The sequence below is a fragment of the Chenopodium album genome, chromosome 20 (assembly GCF_948465745.1).
Source record: "Chenopodium album chromosome 20, dcCheAlbu1.1, whole genome shotgun sequence".
NCBI lineage: Eukaryota > Viridiplantae > Streptophyta > Magnoliopsida > Caryophyllales > Amaranthaceae > Chenopodium > Chenopodium album.
Window position 1 is genome coordinate 21265036 of NC_137853.1, and position 18370 is coordinate 21283405.

At 35.8% G+C, this 18370-nt stretch overlaps 1 protein-coding gene across 1 annotated transcript; it reads right to left on the minus strand.

The window, feature by feature from the left end:
* Positions 1 to 1163: 1163 nt before the first annotated feature.
* On the minus strand, positions 1164 to 6008 carry LOC145596894 (uncharacterized). Its single transcript, XM_081653084.1, has 4 exons — positions 4051 to 6008; positions 3507 to 3897; positions 1771 to 3464; positions 1164 to 1611 (listed from the first exon to the last, which is right to left on the minus strand). Exons 1-4 carry the CDS (start codon positions 6006 to 6008, stop codon positions 1164 to 1166), a joined length of 4491 nt encoding a protein of 1496 aa, XP_081509210.1.
* Positions 6009 to 18370: the final 12362 nt, after the last annotated feature.

The following is an 18370-nucleotide window of genomic DNA, read 5'->3' on the forward strand; positions in this document are numbered from 1 at the left end:
TAGCTTCAAACGAGTTCTGCTCCAAGCTCCAAGATCGTTTCGATGGAGGTTGGACTGCTGCTCAGAGATGTGTGGCTCATGCTGCCGGTTGGAAGAAGGAAGATTGGGAAAAAGTTGAAAAAGCATTCAACGAGAAGCTTACAAGATCCCTTCCGGCTTCGAGACACAGCAATTCTCTGAAGAGGACTTGTACAATTTGGTGCCCAATGCTGATGACGGCCCTCAAGATCCCAGCATTTTAAACTCTCCAGTGCCTGAGAATGCACAAGCTTGAAGGGGCGGGCAGTCATCACCGACATCTTCTTGTGGGTCTTGTATTATTGGGCCTTATCAGCTGTAACTCTCTTTTATTGCCTTTTGTATGTGTTAACATTTATTTTGACAATGCTGTTTTATCGACATATACCCCTTTTTTGTGGTGATGCCTGTCGATTGTCAACTTTACTTGTCATGTAAACTTAACTTATTTTTATTTTCGTTGTTTATTAACTGTCTGCAAATTTAAACACCCCTTATCGTAACTGTGTTGTCTTTGCTTATCACTTTCTAATTTGCTTATTTAAACAATGTTATCATAACTATGTTGCCTTGCAATTTACAATATTCAAAAGATAGTTTGCAAAAAATAAAGATTTACCTGATGGTTTGTCTGACATCCGACAACTTTCAACAATTGTCAACTTATGAAGATATCATATCATTACCTGATGATTTAAAAATTATATGTAAAAATTACCAATGCACTATAGATATCATATCATTCCTTACTCCCCCCAGTGTACATAGTTCGTGTTAGAGTTATGTACACTAAGCAGTAATCATTCGTTGCTGGTCCAGATTATAACATTGGTCACCTACTGCTTTGTTGTTTCAGCCAGTTAGGTACCCTCTCGGCTATCACTTTCTGAGCTACGCCTCATATCGGCGTATACTCGAATTGATTTGGCCGGTATTACATTTTGAACCAGCAACCTCGTGAGTTAACGTATACAACTGATCAGGTCGTATATCTATTAACTTCACGGAAGCGGTTTTGAGCTGTCCGTCCCATTTAGCAGTGTTCTGTTAAATGGAGGATGCCTATTCCAACATACGTTGTCTGAATACTTCTTCATTCATCACTGATATCCTTTTTGATATCAGCTTCACATGAAAATTGTACATTACACATAGTATTTCTTCAATACAGCCGAGTTCCATACATTCTTTAGGGGTGTCCCATCCAAAATTTCCAGATAAAGCGATCCTTGGATGACGACATCTCTAATCCGATAAGGTCCTTGCCAACTTGCAGTCAGCTTTCCATCTTCATTTCCCTTACCGGTTGCCGCTGTTCTTCGCAGTACTAGATCTCCCACACTTAACGGCCGATGAGATACTCTTCTGTTGTAGGCCCTCGACATTCTTTCCTTAAAAGCAGCTGACTTAACTGCTGCTTTTTCTCTGAGCTCTGGCAAAAAGTCTAACTGTTGTCGTAGAAGTAAATCATTTTGGTCTTCACAGTAATGTTGAACCCTAAATGTCGGCAACCCAACCTCTGCTGGTATCACTGCTTCTGTTCCAAAAACTAAAGTATAAGGCGATTCATCTGTGGCCTCTCTAATTGTTGTCCTGTTTGCCCACAATATCTCTGGTATCAAATCTGCCCACAAACCCTTTGCATCTTCAATCTTCTTTTTAATTGCCGTTATTATTTGCTTATTTGCTGCTTCTGCCTGGCCGTTAGACTGTGGATGGCATACTGCTGCATAAGCAAATTTCACCTTGTACATCATCAAGAGATCTTTGACTGGCTTACAATCGAATTGGGTTCCATGATCAAAAACCATCGCCATCGGCAACCCAAATCTTGTGAAGATACTTTTCCATATAAACTTCTTCACTTCTGATGCCGTTATCTTCGCTACCGGTTCTGCCTCAATCCACTTTGTGAAATAGTCTATCCCCACTATCAGAATTTTCCTTCCACCCGTGGCCGATGGGAACGGGCCAACTATATCCATTCCCCACTGGGCAAAAGGGATTGGATTTAATATCGGAGTCAGATCATTAGGTGGTAAGTTGATAATTGGGGCAAACTTTTGACACTTCTCACATCTTTTCACATAAGCTACTGCATCTGCATTCATTGTCGGCCAGTAGTACCCCCTTCTCATTGCCTCTCTGGACAGGGCTCTTGCTCCGAGATGATTACCACAACTACCTTCATGCAATTCTTCTAATAACCTTGCTGACTCAATATCCGTTATACACCTTTGTAATGGCAGTGAAAACCCCCTTTTGTATAACTGACCTTGGTATATGACAAACCACACGCTATCTTTCCTTAATCTTTTCAACTCCCCCTTATCCGTCGGCCCCGCACCATGGATGAGGTATGCCAGTATTTTATCATACCACTGGTCCCCAACATCAACACACAAAACTTCTGCCGACATCTCATCTATGCTTCTCTGCTTCAAAACCTCCACCATGACCGTCCTTTCCAAGTCGTTAAAACTTGAACTTGCCAATCTTGCCAGCGCATCTGCTTGAGCATTTTTCAATCTCGGAACCAGTTTTATCTCAAAGTATTGCAATTGCGCTGCTAACTGTTTCATCTTCTCCAAATACTTCACCATTGCCGGCTCTCGAGTTTCATACTCTCCACTAAATTGACTTGATACCAGCTGAGAGTCAGTTGTTAAAACCAGCCGTTTTGCCTCTGCTGCTATTGACAACAGCATTCCAGCTACTGCAGCTTCGTACTCGGCTTCATTATTTGTTGCCTTGAACTTGAACTTCATGGCATATTCAAACATTTTCCCGTTTGGAGCCGTTATCACAATTCCAGCCCCTGCCCCCGTTGCTGTAGCTGAACCATCAACTGATACTTGCCATGTTCCCAATTCTTCCTCTTCATCGGTGTATGTGGTTTCAACAATGAAATCCGACAATGCTTGAGCCTTAATTGATGTTCTAGGCTTATAGCTTATTTCATACTCCGACAAATCAACTGGCCATGCCAATAATCTACCAGATGTATCCATTTTATGTAATGATTTCTCCAAAGGGTGATTGGTTAACACCTCTATTGGGTGTGCATCAAAGTATGGCCTCAACTTCCTAGTTGCCACTACTACTGCTAACGCCATTTTCTCTATCACTGGATATCTGCGTTCTGCCGCATTCAATACATGACTGACAAAATATATCGGCTGCTGCTGTTTCTTCCTTTCCACTAACAAAACGGCTGCTACCGTTTTTGGCGATGCTGAAATATATAACTGCAACACTTCTCCCTTCTCGGGCCTGGCAATTGTGGGAAGAGATCTAAGATGATTCCTTACTACTTCCAGTGCATCACTTTGTTCCTTTCCCCACTCGAATGCCTTGTTCTTTCTGAGTACCATGAAAAACGAAAGTGCCTTATCAGCTGACTTGCTGATAAATCTGGTCAATCCTGCCATCCTGCCAGTCAGTCTCTGTATATCACGAATGGTTTTTGGTTGTTTCATTTGAAGTACCGCATTCACCTTATCTGGATTTGCATCTATCCCCCGTTCACTGACCATAAAGCCCAAAAACTTCCCTGATCTGACCCCAAACACACACTTCTCCGGATTCAATTTCATCTGATATTTCCTTAACGTCTCAAATGTTTCCCTCAGATCCGCTATATGGTCCTCTTTTTCTTTACTCTTTACTATTGTGTCATCCACATACACCTCAACATTTCGGCCTTTCTGCTTCTCAAATATCTTGTCCACCAACTTCTGATAGGTTGCCCCTGCATTTTTCAGCCCAAAAGGCATTTCTTTATAATAGTAAACACCGACATCTGTTATAAAAGCCGTTTTATTCCTGTCAGCCTTATGCATGCTGACCTGATGATATCCTGAAAACGCATCTAGGAAACTGAGCATAGCATGACTAGAGGTTGAGTCTACCAGCCTATCTATCCGGGGTAATGGGTAGCAATCCTTGGGGCAAGCCTTATTTAGATCTGTAAAATCCACACACATTCGCCACTTCCCTGTCGGCTTTCTCACCATTACTACGTTCGCCAACCATTCCGGATATGTGCAAGGCTCAACGAACCCTGCCGTTAAGAGCTTATTTACCTCAGCCTGAATTGCTTCTATTTTCTCAGTTGAGAAATTGCGTTTCTTTTGCCTTATCGGTCTGAATTTTCTGTCAACATTCAACTTATGCTCCATCACCTCTGGATGTATCCCCGGCATCTCACTTGCTGAGAATGCAAAGACATCTGCGTTCTCACGCAACAGGCTTATCAGATTACACCTTGTACCCACATCCATATCAGCCCCAACCTTAACTGTTCTACTCGGGTCGCCTGGTTGCAATTCAACTTGGACAGTTTCTCCCCCCGGTAACGGCCTTGGTGTTTCCTCAAGCCTTGCATCAAAGTTTTTCATGGTTAAATTTTGAACTGTTGGCTCACCTTCCCTTATCGGATTACACGGTATCGGAGCACTACCAACTGGATTCTTCAAAGCTGTCACATAGCAGGCTTTTGACATCACCTGACCCCCGTACACCTTCTCCACAGCTCCTAAATTCGACACATAAGCTATTGCCAGATGGTAAGTTGATACAACGGCCTGCATATCGTGTATTATCAGTCTGCCGACAATTGCGTTGTAAGCTGACTTAACATCCACCACCAGAAACTCTGCCATCACATCTCTTGCTTGTGGCCCATCACCTAGCCTTACCGGTAACACAATACTCCCTTCTGGCCTTACAGTCGACCCATTGAACCCGATTACAGGATATGATACCGGTTTCAAGTACTGCCTTCCTATATTCATCTCATTGAAAGCTTGCATAAACAACACATTTGCTGAACTACCTCCATCCACCAGCACTCTTTTGATGTCAGCCCCATTTATCTTGGTTATTAGGACTAACGGATCATCATGCGGGAACACTACACCCCGTGCATCTTCTTCCGTGAACACTACCTGAGGTATTGATGCTGGTCGAGGACGATTGTCTACATCCAAAGCACAAACTAGATGACGGTGCTCAGCCAAATGTTTCTTTGCTCCACTAATTGTCCCTCCATGAATCGGTCCCCCCGTTATTACATCTACCCTTCCAGTAGATAACGGTGGTATTCCTGCATCCCCTTGTCGGACTATTCCTCCTTGCGCCCTTTCAGGTCTTGCCTCTATCCGTTGCCTCTCAACTGTTTGTGCCGGTTGCTGATTCCTGCCTGCGTTCAACCGGTATTGTGTCAAATGCACTTTTCTGATCAACTCCTCAATGTTGTCCTTCAATTGCGTACACTCCTCTGTATAATGCCCCACATCCCTATGGAACATACAATACTTCTTCACATCCCTTGGCCTTGCCTTCATGGGAATCGACCTTGACCAATCCTCTCTATTCTGATTTACTGAGTAGATTGCTGCCCTTGGTGTATTCAAGGGAGTGTAAGTGCTATATCTCATTGGTAGCCTTGTTGGTCTGGAATCTTGCCAGCTTCCTCCTCCCCTTCCCGGGGCAGGAGCTCTCGACCTACTTCCTCCAGACGATGTCCCTGCATACTGACTTTGCCCCTTTCCGGCAACGACATGTCTGCTACTTGTCTTCATCAATTCTTCACTCTTAATGTAATCATGAGCTTTGCTAAACGCTGCTGCTAATGTCGGCAGGTTTTTCCTTGTAAGGTACCGTTTGAAATCAGAATCAACCAAGCCATTCATTAAAGCCATCACAACTATTTCTTGTTGCAGTTTTGGGATTGTATTTGCCTCATTGTTAAATCGCCTAATGTAATCCCTCAAGGATTCATCCGGCTTCTGCTCCACGGCCACCAATTCTCCAGAGGTTCTCTGCCTCACACTGTTGCTGACATACTGACCCACAAACATCTCGGTCAATCTTTCAAAACTATCTACTGACCCAACTTCAAGGTTATTAAACCAATCGGCTGCAGCCCCAATCAAAGTAGTCGGAAAGACCTTACACCAGACTGCATCTGAGTTGGTATATAACATCATGTGCCCCTCTTAGGACGTTATAAATCTTGCCGGATCCCCTCTTCCATCATACCTACAAGTCGGCATTTTCACCTTTTCCATTGGCTGGTCCAGAATATGTTGGGCAAATGGGGACGCCCTTAACTGCACCACTGTTCGCACTGCCTACCCATCTACTTGCGAACTTCAATGCTGCTGGGTTCTGGTACTCACGGTGTGACTTGAGGATTGTTCAACCCGCCGTGACATTGTGTGCGATCTTATCGGCGATTCATGTCGGGATCTCCTCGGCGAGATCATCAACTGATTGTGCTGCTCTTCCTGATTACGGTGCGGTGCTCATCTATCGGCCTGAGCGCCCCCTCTTTCAGCCTGTGCCGCCTCAGCCTCCTTTCTCTTCCTACTCATTGCACTCATCACCCTTGCTGCCGTCTCCAATTCATCTAGCGTGAATGCCACCATAGGATCCTCTGCCTCCCCTCCACCTGCGGGGGAGGTTATCGGCATGTGAAACTGGTTACCCTCTAAGGTATGGGTTTCATCCACTATCTCCACCTGAGGCTGTTCTACTGGTGTTTCATTGTTTCCGGCCATGATTATCGTTGTTATATATATGTTTTGTGTGAGGTTCTTAGGCGATAGAAGTGATCAAATCCCCTCCTTCTAGCGCCAAATTATTTCTGTCTGGATCTGATTTCCCCAAGAACTCGAACCTGAGGTTCTGATACTCCTATCGGCAAGCTGAGAACCTACACAATGAGAAGAAGTTAGCTAACCCCGGGGTGGTCCGGGGATAACCACTCCGATGACAAAGTCAGAAAGTGTATAAGAGAAGAAGATAAGTATGAGAGAGAAAGTAGAAAGAGAGAGAGAGAGTAATTAATGCCCTCATTAATGAGGTCTTACCTACTATTTATAATGATCCACCTTGACAGGTGGCTCTCATCCATGCAAAGCCTCCTACGCCAAGTGTCAAGCTTCTGTTGCCACGTGCCGAATTCCGACAAGCCGATATGTCTGCTTTCTGGTGCATATCGGCGCCTTTTCACAATTGTTCAGGGTTTGGTCACGTGCTTTTACAAGATATCGGTCATGCCTAGATATCATCCCATACATGAAGCATGAATTATTTGTGATGATTTATGGATTGGAAAATTATATTTTGGCATGAGTATATGGACTACATATTTATTTATGGCATGATAGAGAGCATGTTTAATTAAACTAATTGTTTAATTATGTTTGGAATATTGAAAAGGAATTTTATTATGGTCCATATAATTTTTATTGATGCATTAAGCATGAGGAAGGAGCTATATAAGTGTCTATGTACACAAGGAAAAAATAGTATGTTGGTGCCTTTGTGCACTTAAGGTGTTTTTAACACCGAGGGATAGGATTTTTGGCGCTTTATGCGTCTAAGGTGTCTTTGACACTGAGGTAGAATTAAAAAGGGTTCAACATTAAATTATATGTGGTCACTAATTATTCAAGAATTAAATTGATATGTTTGTTGATTGAATAATTATTGATGATTGAATTGTTATGCTTTGAGGGTCATCACCAAGTCTAATAATATGTAAATAACGTAAAGTGAAAGAGATTACGCACCAAAACTCTTGGAACGTATATACCTTGAGTATGAACATATGGGGGGAGTTATGTGACTTTATATTTGATCATAACTTCTAATGGAGTACAGGACGCTGTATATTCCTTTTTATTATTATGCGCTGGAATTCCGCAACCAATGTGTGGCATGGGTGTTGCTGGCACAGTTAGCTCCCGTGTCAGTTAACCTCAATTTATTGAGGGAGGTATAGGAGGAAACCCGTTCGATGCGTAATCAACGCTAAATAAATTATTTAGTGACTAGTTAAAGTGTCTCGTTGATTGTTGTGTGTGCTTGTAAAAAGGTGCAATGAGGTAAGCATGTGTGATGATAGGAGTTTGCATGTTAGTGTGTTTAATTACGCTTATGTACTCAGCTTTGCTGATTGTGTGTGTTGTTTGTGTCTGGCTATGTCTTTATCTTGGCCCTACGATGATCCATTTTAATGGAGAGTAGTGGGGCAAGTAGAGATACTCTTTTCAGGTATTGAGGCATGTTCATGATGGGACATGAGTGAAGAGAGAATCATGCTAGTTTCCATTAGGATGTGTATTATTTTATGCTTTGGATGTTTTATTTTAGTACTTGTTGGACTAACACAATTATTTGGTTGTTCGGTTTTGAATAACGGCCCTAAGTGGTTCCAAGTTGTAGTGGATTTTATTTAACTTTGGTTTTGTTGATTTTCAACTTTACTTTCGTTAGTTTAGTTTTTAAATTGTGATATTTAAATAGTTTTGGCTTTCAAGTCTTCCGCAGTGTATCTTTGATTGTTGTCTTAGCCGTTTTCACGGTGGCGGTAATGTCTTAAATATTCCTAAAACGTATTTTTAAAGGGGAAAGTGTATTTTAAAAGAAAGGAATTTCTAGGGTGTTACAGTGTTTGACTTTAATTTGACTTAATTAGTTTATGGAACGCATTTGATTTTCATTTGATTCAACAAGCTTTGTTTGAATGTGTTTGTCTTTCATTTGACTCAATTAGCTTTGTAGAATGCATTTGACTTTCATTTGACTCAATTGGCTTTGTTAATTGCATTTCACTTTCATTTATTTCAAAAAGCTTTGTTTGAATGTGTTTGACTTTCATTTGACTCAATAAGCTTTGTTGAATGCATTTTACTTTCATTTGATGCAAAAAGCTTTGTTTGAATGTGTTTGACTTTCAATTAACTCAATTAGCTTTGTTGAATGCATTTGACTTTCATTTAAATCAAAAAGCTTTGGTTGAATGTGTTTGATTTCATTTGACTCAATTATCTTTGTTGAATGCATTCGACTTTCATTTGATTCAAAAAGCTTTGTATGAATGTGTTTCACTTTCATTCGACTCAATCAGCTTCTTGAATGCATTTGACATTCACTTGATTTTAAAAGCTTTGTTTGAATGTGTTTGACTATCATTTGGTTCAAAAAGCTTTGTTGAATGAGTTAGACTTTCATTTGACTCAATTAGCTTTGTTGAATGCATTTGACTTTCGTTTGATTAAAAAAGCATTGTTTGAATGTGTTTGACTTTCATTTGATTCTAAAAGCTTTGTTTGAATGTTTGACTTTCATTTGATTCAATTAGCTTTGATGAATGCATTTGATTTTCATTTTATTTAAAAAGCTTTGTTTGAATGTGTTCGACTTTAATTTGACTCAATTAGCATTGTTGAATGCATTTGACTTTCATTTGATTCAAAAAGCTTAGTTTGAATGTGTTTGACTTTCATTTGACTCAATTAGCTCTGTAGAATGCATTTGACTTTCATATGACTCGATTAGCTTTGTATGAATTTGTTTGACTTTCATTTGACTCAATTAGCCTTGTTATTGCATTTCACTTTGATTTAATTCAAAAAGCTTTGTTTGAATGTGTTTGACTTTCATTTGACTCAATTAGCTTTGTAGAATGCATTTTACTTTCATTTGATTCAAAAAGCTTTGTATGAATGTGTTTGACTTTCATTTGACTCAATTAGCTTCGTTGAATGCATTTGACTTTCACTTGATTTTAAAAGCTTTGTTTGAATGTGTTTGACTTTAATTAGGTTCGAAAAACTTTGTTGAATGAGTTTGACTTTAATTTTACTCAATTAGCTTTGTTGAACGCATTTGACTTTCATTTGATTAAAAAAGCATTGTTTGAATGTGTTTGACTTTCATTTGACTCAATTAACTATGATGAATGCATTTGACTTTCATTTGATTCAAGAAGATTTGTCTGAATGTGTTTGACTTTCATTTGACTGAATTATCCTTGTTGAATGCATTTGAATTTCATTTGATTTAAAAGCTTTGTTTGAATTTGTTTGACATTTATTTGAGACAAAAAGCTTTGTTGAATGCATTTGACTTTATTTGGTTCAAAAATCTTTATTTGAATGAGTTTGACTTTCATTTGACTCAATTATCTTTGTTGAATGCATTTGACTTTCATTTGGTTTAAAAAGCTTTGTTTGAATGTGTTTGACTTTCATTTGATTCAAAAAGCTTTGTATTAATGTATTTGACTTTCATTTGACTCAATTATCTTTATTGAATGCATTTGACTTTCATTTGACTCAATTACCTTTTTGGAATGCATTTGACTTTTATTTGGTTCAAAAGCTTTGTTTGAATGTGTTTGACATTCATTTGATTCAAAAAGCTTTGTATGAATGTGTTTCACTTTCATTTAACTCAATTATCTTTGTTGAATGCATTTGACTTTCATTTGATTCAAAAAGCATTGTTTTAATGTGATTGACTTTTATTTGACTCAATTAGCTTTGTTGAATGCATTTGACTTTCATTTGATTCAAAAATCTTTTTTTAGATGTGTTTGACTTTCATTTGACTCAATTAGCTTTGTAGAATGCATTTGAGTTTCATTTGACTCAATTAGCTTTGAATGAATGTGTTTGACTTTCATTTGACACAATTAGCTTTGTTAATTGCATTTCACTTTCATTTAATTCAAAAAGCTTTGTTGAATGCATTTGACTTTCTTTTGACTCTAAAAACTTTGTTTGAATGTGTTTGACTTTGATTTGACTCTACTATCTTTGTTGAATGCATTTGACTTTAATTTGATTCAAAAAGCATTGTTTGAATGTGTTTGTCTTTCATTTGACTCAATTAGCTTTCTTGAATGCATATGACTTTCATTTGATTCAAAAAGCTTTTTTTGAATGTGTTTGATATTCATTTGACTCAATTAGCTTTGTAGAATGCATTTGACTTTCATTGACTCAATTAACTTTGTATGAATGTGTTTAACTTTCATTTTACTCAATTATCTTTTTTGAATGCATTTGACTTACATTCGATTCAAGATGCTTTGTATGAATGTGTTTACTTTCATTTGACTAAATTATCTTTATTAAATGCATTTGACTTTCATTTGATTCTAAAAGGTTTGTTTAAACGTGATTGACTTTCATTTGAGTCAAAAAGCTTTGTTGAATGCATTTGACTTTCATTTGGTTTAAAAAGCTTTGTTTGAATGTGTTTGACTTTCATTTAAATCAATTATCTTTGTTGAATGCATTTCACTTTCATTTGATTCTAAAAGCTTTGTTTGAATGTGTTTGAATTTCATTTGACTCAATTATCTTTGTTGAATGCATTTGACTTTCATTTGATTCAAAAAGGTTTATTTGAATGTGTTTTACTTTTATTTGACTCAATTAGCTTCGTTGAATGCATTTGACTTTCATTTGGTTCAAAAAGCTTTATTTGAATGTGTTTGACATTCATTTGATTCAAAAAACTTTGTATGAATGTGTTTGACTTTAATTTGACACAATTATCTCTGTTGAATGCATTTGAGTTTCATTTGAATAAAAAGGCATTGTTTGAATGTGTTTGACTTTTATTTGACTCAATTAGCTTTGTTGAATGCAATTTACATCCATTTGATTCTAAAAGCTTTGTTTGAATGTGTTTGACTTTCATTTTACTCAATTATCTTTGTTGAATGCATTTGTCTTTCATTTGATTCAAAAAGCTTTGTTTGAATGTGTTTGACTTTCATTTGACTTAATTAACTTTGTAGAATGCATTTGACTTTCACTTGAGTCAATTACTTTGTATGAATGTGTTTGACTTTCATTTTACTCAATTAGCTTTGTTAATTGCTTTTAACTTTCATTTAATTCTAAAAGCTTTGTTTGAATGTGTTTGAATTTCATTTGACTCACTTAGCTAAGTTGAATGCATTTTATTTTCATTTGAATCAAAAAGCTTTGTTTGAATGTGTTTGACTTTCATTTTACTCAATTAGATTTCTTGAATGCATTTTATTGTCATTTGAATCAAAAAGCTTTGTTTGAGTGTGTTTGACTTTCATTTAACTCAATTAGGTTTGTTGAATGAATTTCCCCTTCATTTGATTCAAAAAGCTTTGTTTGAATGTGTTTGACTTTCATTTGACTCAATTAACTTTGTTGAATGCATTTGGCTTTCATTTGATTCAAAAAGTTTTGTTTGAATGTCTTTGAATTTCATTTGACTCAATTATCTTTGTTGAATGCATTTTACTTTCATTTGATAAAAAAAGCTTTGTTTGAATGTGTTTGACTTTCATTTGACTCAATTACCTATGATGAATGCATTTGACTTTCATTTAATTCAAAAAGCTTTGTTTGAATGTGTTTGACTTTCATTTAACTCAATTATCTTTGTTAAATGCATTTGACTTTCATTTGGTTCAAAAAGCTTTGTTTGAATGTGTTTGACATTCATTTGATTCAAAAAGCTTTGTATGAATGTGTTTAACTTTCATTTGAGTCTCATTTGATTCATAAAGCATTGTTTGTTTGAATGTGTTTGACTTTCATTTGACTCAATTAGCTTTGTTGAATGAATTTAACTTTCATTTAATTCAAAAAGCTTTGTTTAAATGTGTTTGACTTTCATTTGATTAAAAAAAGCTTTGTTGAATGAGTTTGAATTTCATTTGACTCAATTAGCTTTGTTGAATGCATTGGACTTTCAATTGATTCAAAAAGCTTTGTATGAATGTGTTTGACTTTCATTTGACTCAATTAGCTTCGTTGAATGCATTTGACTTTCATTTGATTTTAAAAGCTTTGTTTGAATGTGTTTGACTTTCATTTGGTTCAAAAAGCTTTGTTGAATGAGTTTGACTTACATTTTACTCTATTAGCTTTGTTGAATGCATTTGACTTTCATTTGATTACAAAAGCAAGGTTTGAATGTGTTTAACTTTCATTTGACTAAATTAATTTTGTTGAATGCATTTAACTTTCATTTGATTCAAAAAGCTTTATTTGACTTTAATTTGACTTAATTAGCTTTATTGAATGCATTTGACTTTCATTTGATTCAAAAAGCTTTGTTTATGTGTTTGACTTTTATTTGACTCAATTAGCTTTGTAGAATGCATTTGACTTTCATTTGACTCAATTAGACTTGTATGAATGTGTTTGACTTTCATTTGACTCAATTTGCTTTGTTAATTGCATTTCACTTTCATTTCATTCAAAAAGCTTTGTTTGAATGTGTTTGACTTTCATTTGACTCAATAATCTTTGTTGAATGCATTTGACTTTCATTTGATTAAAAATGCTTTGTTTGAATGTGTTTGACTTTCAATTGATTCAATTATCTTTGTTGAATGCATTTGACTTTCATTTGATTCAAAAAGCTTTATTTGAATGTGTTTGACTTTCATTTGACTCAATTGTCTTTGTTGAATGTATTTGACTTTCATTTGATTCAAAAAGCGTTGTTGAATGTGTTTGACTTTCATTTGACTCAATTAGCTTTGTTGAATGCATTTGAGTTTTATTTGATTCAAAAAGCTTTGTATGAATGTGTTTGACTTTCACTTGACCCAATTACCTTTGTTGAATGCATTTGACTTTCGTTTGATTCAATATATCTCTTTTTTGTTGCTATTGAAAACAAGTTGTCTTACTAGTTGTTGCTAGATTTCATCAAATTTTGTCTTGTTTCCATCTATCAACAAATTCTGACAACTAATTTTTTTATTTTTACCTATTTAGAAACAAATTGAGGCAACAAATTTTTGAATTGTTCTTATCAGAAATTAGCTGTCTTATTAGTTGTTGCATTTTACATTCATTTGATTCAAAAAGCTTTGTTTGAATGTGTTTGACTTTCATTTGACTCAATTAGCTTTGTTGAATGCATTTGACTTTCATTTGATTCAAAAAGCTTTGTTTGAATGTGTTTGACTTTCATTTGAGTTAAAGAGCTTTGTTGAATGCATTTAACTTTCATTTGATTCAAAAAGCTTTGTTTGAATGTGTTTGACTTTCATTTGAGTCAAAAAGCTATTTTAAATGCATTTGACTTTCATTTGATTCAAAAAGCTTTGTTTGAATGTGTTTGACTTTCATTTGATTCAATTATCTTTGTTGAATGCATTTGACTTTTATTTGATTTAAAAAGCTTTGTTTGAATGTGTTTGACTTTCATTTGACTCATATGTCTTTGTTGAATGAATTTGACTTTCATTTGATTCAAAAAGCATTGTTGAATGTGTTTGACTTTCATTTGACTCAATTAGCTTTGTTGAATGCATTTGAGTTTTATTTGATTCTAAAAGCTTTGTATGAATGTGTTTGACTTTTATTTGATCCTATTACCTTTGTTTAATGCATTTGACTTTCATTTGATTCAATATATCTCTTTTTTGTTGCTATTGAAAACAAGCTGTCTTACTAGTTGTTGCTAGATTTCATCAAATTTTGTCTTGTTTCCATATATCAACAAATTTTGACAACTAATTTTTTATTTGTTGCGATTTAGAAACAAATTGAGGCAACAAATTTTTGAATTGTTCCTATTAGAAATTAGCCGTCTCATTATTATTGCTAGATGACAACAGAATTTTTATTTGTTGTCATTTAGCAATGCCTTTTGACAAAACGTTTGGCAACAAAATTTCTAGTTGTTGCTATTGGAGACACTTGTTTTACTATTTGTTGCTAAAATGACATCACGTTTTAATTTGTTTCCATTAGAAACAAGTCGTGTTATAAATTGTTGCTAATTTATTAAGAGTCATTGAAGTAATTTACATAATATGTTGTAATAAATAAAACGAAAACAAGTCATCTTGTTCTATACAAAAGAAATATTAGAAGGAATTAATAATCGTTCAATCACTTTTAGCAATAAAACGAAGGCGATAAAATAATATATATTATTTTATAAGTTCATTAGAAAGAGCATGTAGAAAATGGGAATGCTTCTTACTATTTTTCTCGAATTTGCTTGATTTTGGTTCTACAAGACCTTAAAACCTTATGAATTGCTTTGTTTTTGTGATTTCTTTTGTGAGGAAGTTATGAATACATATATTTGACATGACTTAAGCCTTTTCAAGTTCATTAGAAAGAGCATGTAGAAAATGGGAATGCTTCTTCCCATTTTGGCCGAATTTGCTTGATTTTGGCTCTACAAGACCTTAAAACCTTATAACATGCTTTTTTTTTGTGATTTCTTTTCTTAGGAAGTTATAAATACATATATTTGACATGAATCAAGCCTTTTTAAGTTCATTAGAAAGAGCATGTAGAAAATGGGAACGCTTCTTCCCATTTTGCCCGAATTTGCTTGATTTCAGGTCTACTAGACCTTAAAACCTTATAACTTGCTTTGTCTTAGTGATTTCTATGCTTAGGCAGTTACTAATACATATATTGACATGATTCAAGCCTTTATAAGTTCAATAGAAAGAGCATGTAGAAAATGGGAACGCTTTTTACCATTTGGGCCGAATTTGGTTGATTTTGGTCCTACAAGACCTTAAAACCTTATAACATCCTTTTTTTTTGTGATTTCTTTTGTTAGAAAGTTATAAATACAAATATTTGACATGAATCAAGCCTTTTCATGTTCATTAGAAAGAGCATGTAAAAAATTGGTGCTTCTTCCTGTTTTGCTCGAATTTGCTTGATTTCGACTCTGCCAGTCCTTAAAACCTTATAACTTGCTTTGTTTTTGTTATTTCGATTGTTAGGAATTATAAATACATATATTTAATATTATTCAAGTTTTTTTTAGTTCATTAGAAAGAGCATGTAGAAAATGGGAATGCTTGTTACTATTTTGCCCGAATTTGCTTTATTTTGGTTCTACAAGACCTTACAACCTTATAACTTGCTTTGTTTTTGTGATTTATTTTATTAGGAAGTTATAAATACATATATTTGACATGAATCAAGCCTTTTCAAGTTTATTAAAAAGAGCATGTAGAAAAAGGGAATGCTTCTTACTATTTTGCCCGAATTTGCTTGATTTCAGTTCTACAAGACCTTAAAACCTTATAACTTGCTTTGTTTTTGTGATTTCTATGCTTATGCATTTATAAATACATATATTTCACATGATTCAAACAATTATAAGTTCATTAGAAAGAGCATGTAGAATTTGGGAATGCTTCTTACTATTTTGCCCGAATTTGCTTGATTTTGGTTCTACAAGACCTTAAAACCTCATAACTTGCTTTGTTTTTGTGATTTTTTTTCCTATGGAGTTATAAATACATATATTCGACATGATTCAAGCATTTATAAGTTCATTAGAAAGAGCATGTAGAAAATGGGAGCGTTTCTTCCCATTTTGCCCGAATTTGCTTGATTTTGGTTCTTCAAGACCTTAAAACCTTATAACTTGCTTTTGCTTTGTTATTTATTTGCTTAGGCAGTTATAAATATGTATATTTGACATGATTCAAGAATTTATAAATATGCATCTGAACCCTTTAGTACTGATTTCTTTTGGAAAGTTCTGTGGTCTCTCCAGATACAACCTACGTGGAAGCTCTTTTTATGGAAACTGTTACGCCAGGCTCTTGCAGTTAAGGTTCAGCTCCATCACGGAGGTGTACCGATTCAAGATGTGTTCTGTGACCTCTGTCGTTCAGAACTAGAGGACTTGCAACATCTTTTCAGAATGTGCACTATAGCACGAATTGTTTGGAGGGGCGGATGCCTTGGTATCCGCTCAAAATTTTATGGAGACCTTTCTCTCTTAGATTGGATCCTACATTATATCCGACTTTTTATTAGTGAGGATGGGCATTCTAGCACTCGCTTAGGTACCTTTATTGGTACGCTTTGGAGTTTGTGGCTATGTCGGAATTCTAGAGTCTTTCAGGATTCTTCCGCTTCACGCCCGTTTGATTCTCAGTTCGCCGACGTCATGGAATCGCATTCAATTTTTGTCGCTTCGGATGCCTTTGCCAGTTTCCCAAATGGTGTGGGGGGTGATGGTGGTCCCCCTCTTTTGCCTGGGTTCTTTGTAGCTCGGCTTGGTCAAAATTCTCATGGGAGTGCTTTACTGTCTATGCAAATAGATGGGTCTTGGTTCAAAGATTCTCAACATGCCGGTATGGGGTGGTGCTTGGATAATGATGACCCGTTCGATGAACGGATCATTGGTGGAAGTAACATCGGGGTATGTTCTTCCGCTTTACACGCGGAGGCACTGTCATGCTTGTATGGGTTACAGTGGGCTTTTGATAAGGGGTTTCATTCTCTCACAATGTTTACTGACTCATGTAAACTGGTTTCCCTCCTACGGGGGGATGGCCAGAGTAACATTGCTTACTTTTGGCTTACCCGCAAGATTCAGCATCTTGGCTCAACCTTTCAGTTCTGTAGTGTGCACAAGGCGGATCGTCAGCGCGTTCAAAGAGCTCATCCTATAGCTGGAAAAGCGGCAGTTAACCTTATTAGCTTTAGTATTAATATGCAATCTGTTTGTATCCTTTGTCAAAAAAAAAAAAAAAGAATTTATAATTTCATTAGAAAGAGCATGTAGAAAATGGGAATGCTTCTTACTATTTTGCCCGAATTTGCTTGATTTTGGTTCTACAAGACCTTAAAACCCTATGAATTTCTTTGTTTTGGTGATTTCTTTTGTGAGGCAGTTATGAATACATATATCTGACATGACTCAAGCCTTTTCAAGTTCATTAGAAAGAGCATGTAGAAAATGGGAATGCTTTTTCCCATTTTGGCCGAATTTGCTTGATTTTGGCTCTACAAGACCTTAAAACCTTATAACATGCTTTATTTTTGTGATTTATTTTCTTAATAAGTTAAAAATACATTTATTTGACATGAATCAAGCCTTTTCAAGATCATTAGAAAGAGCATGTAGAAAATGGGAACGCTTCTTCTCATTTTTCCCGAATTTGCTTGATTTCGGTTCTATCAGACCTTAAAACCTTATAACTTGCTTTGTCTTAGTTATTTCTATGCTTAGGCAGTTACAAATACATATATTTTACATGATTGAAGCCTTTATAAGTTCTTTAGAAAGAGCATGTAGAAAATGGGAACGCTTCTTCCCATTCGGGCCGAATTTGCTTGATTTTAGTTCTACAAGACCTTAAAACATTATAACATGCTTTTTTTTGTGATTTATTTTCTTAGCATGTTATAAATAGATATATTTGACATGAATCAAGCCTTTTCAAGTTCATTAGAAAGAACATGTAGAAAATGGGAACGCTTCTTCCCATTTTGCCCGAATTTGCTTGATTTCGGTTCTACTAGACCTTAAATCCTTATAACTTGCTTTGTCTTAGTGATTTCTATGCTAAGGCAGTTACAAATACATATATTTGACATGATTCAAGCCTTTAAAAGTTCATTAGAAGGAGCATGTAGAAAATGGGAACGCTTCTTCCCATTTTGGCCGAATTTGCTTCATTTTGGCTATACAAGACCTTAAAACCTTATAACATGTTTTATTTTTGTGATTTATTTTATTAGGAATTTATAAATACATATAT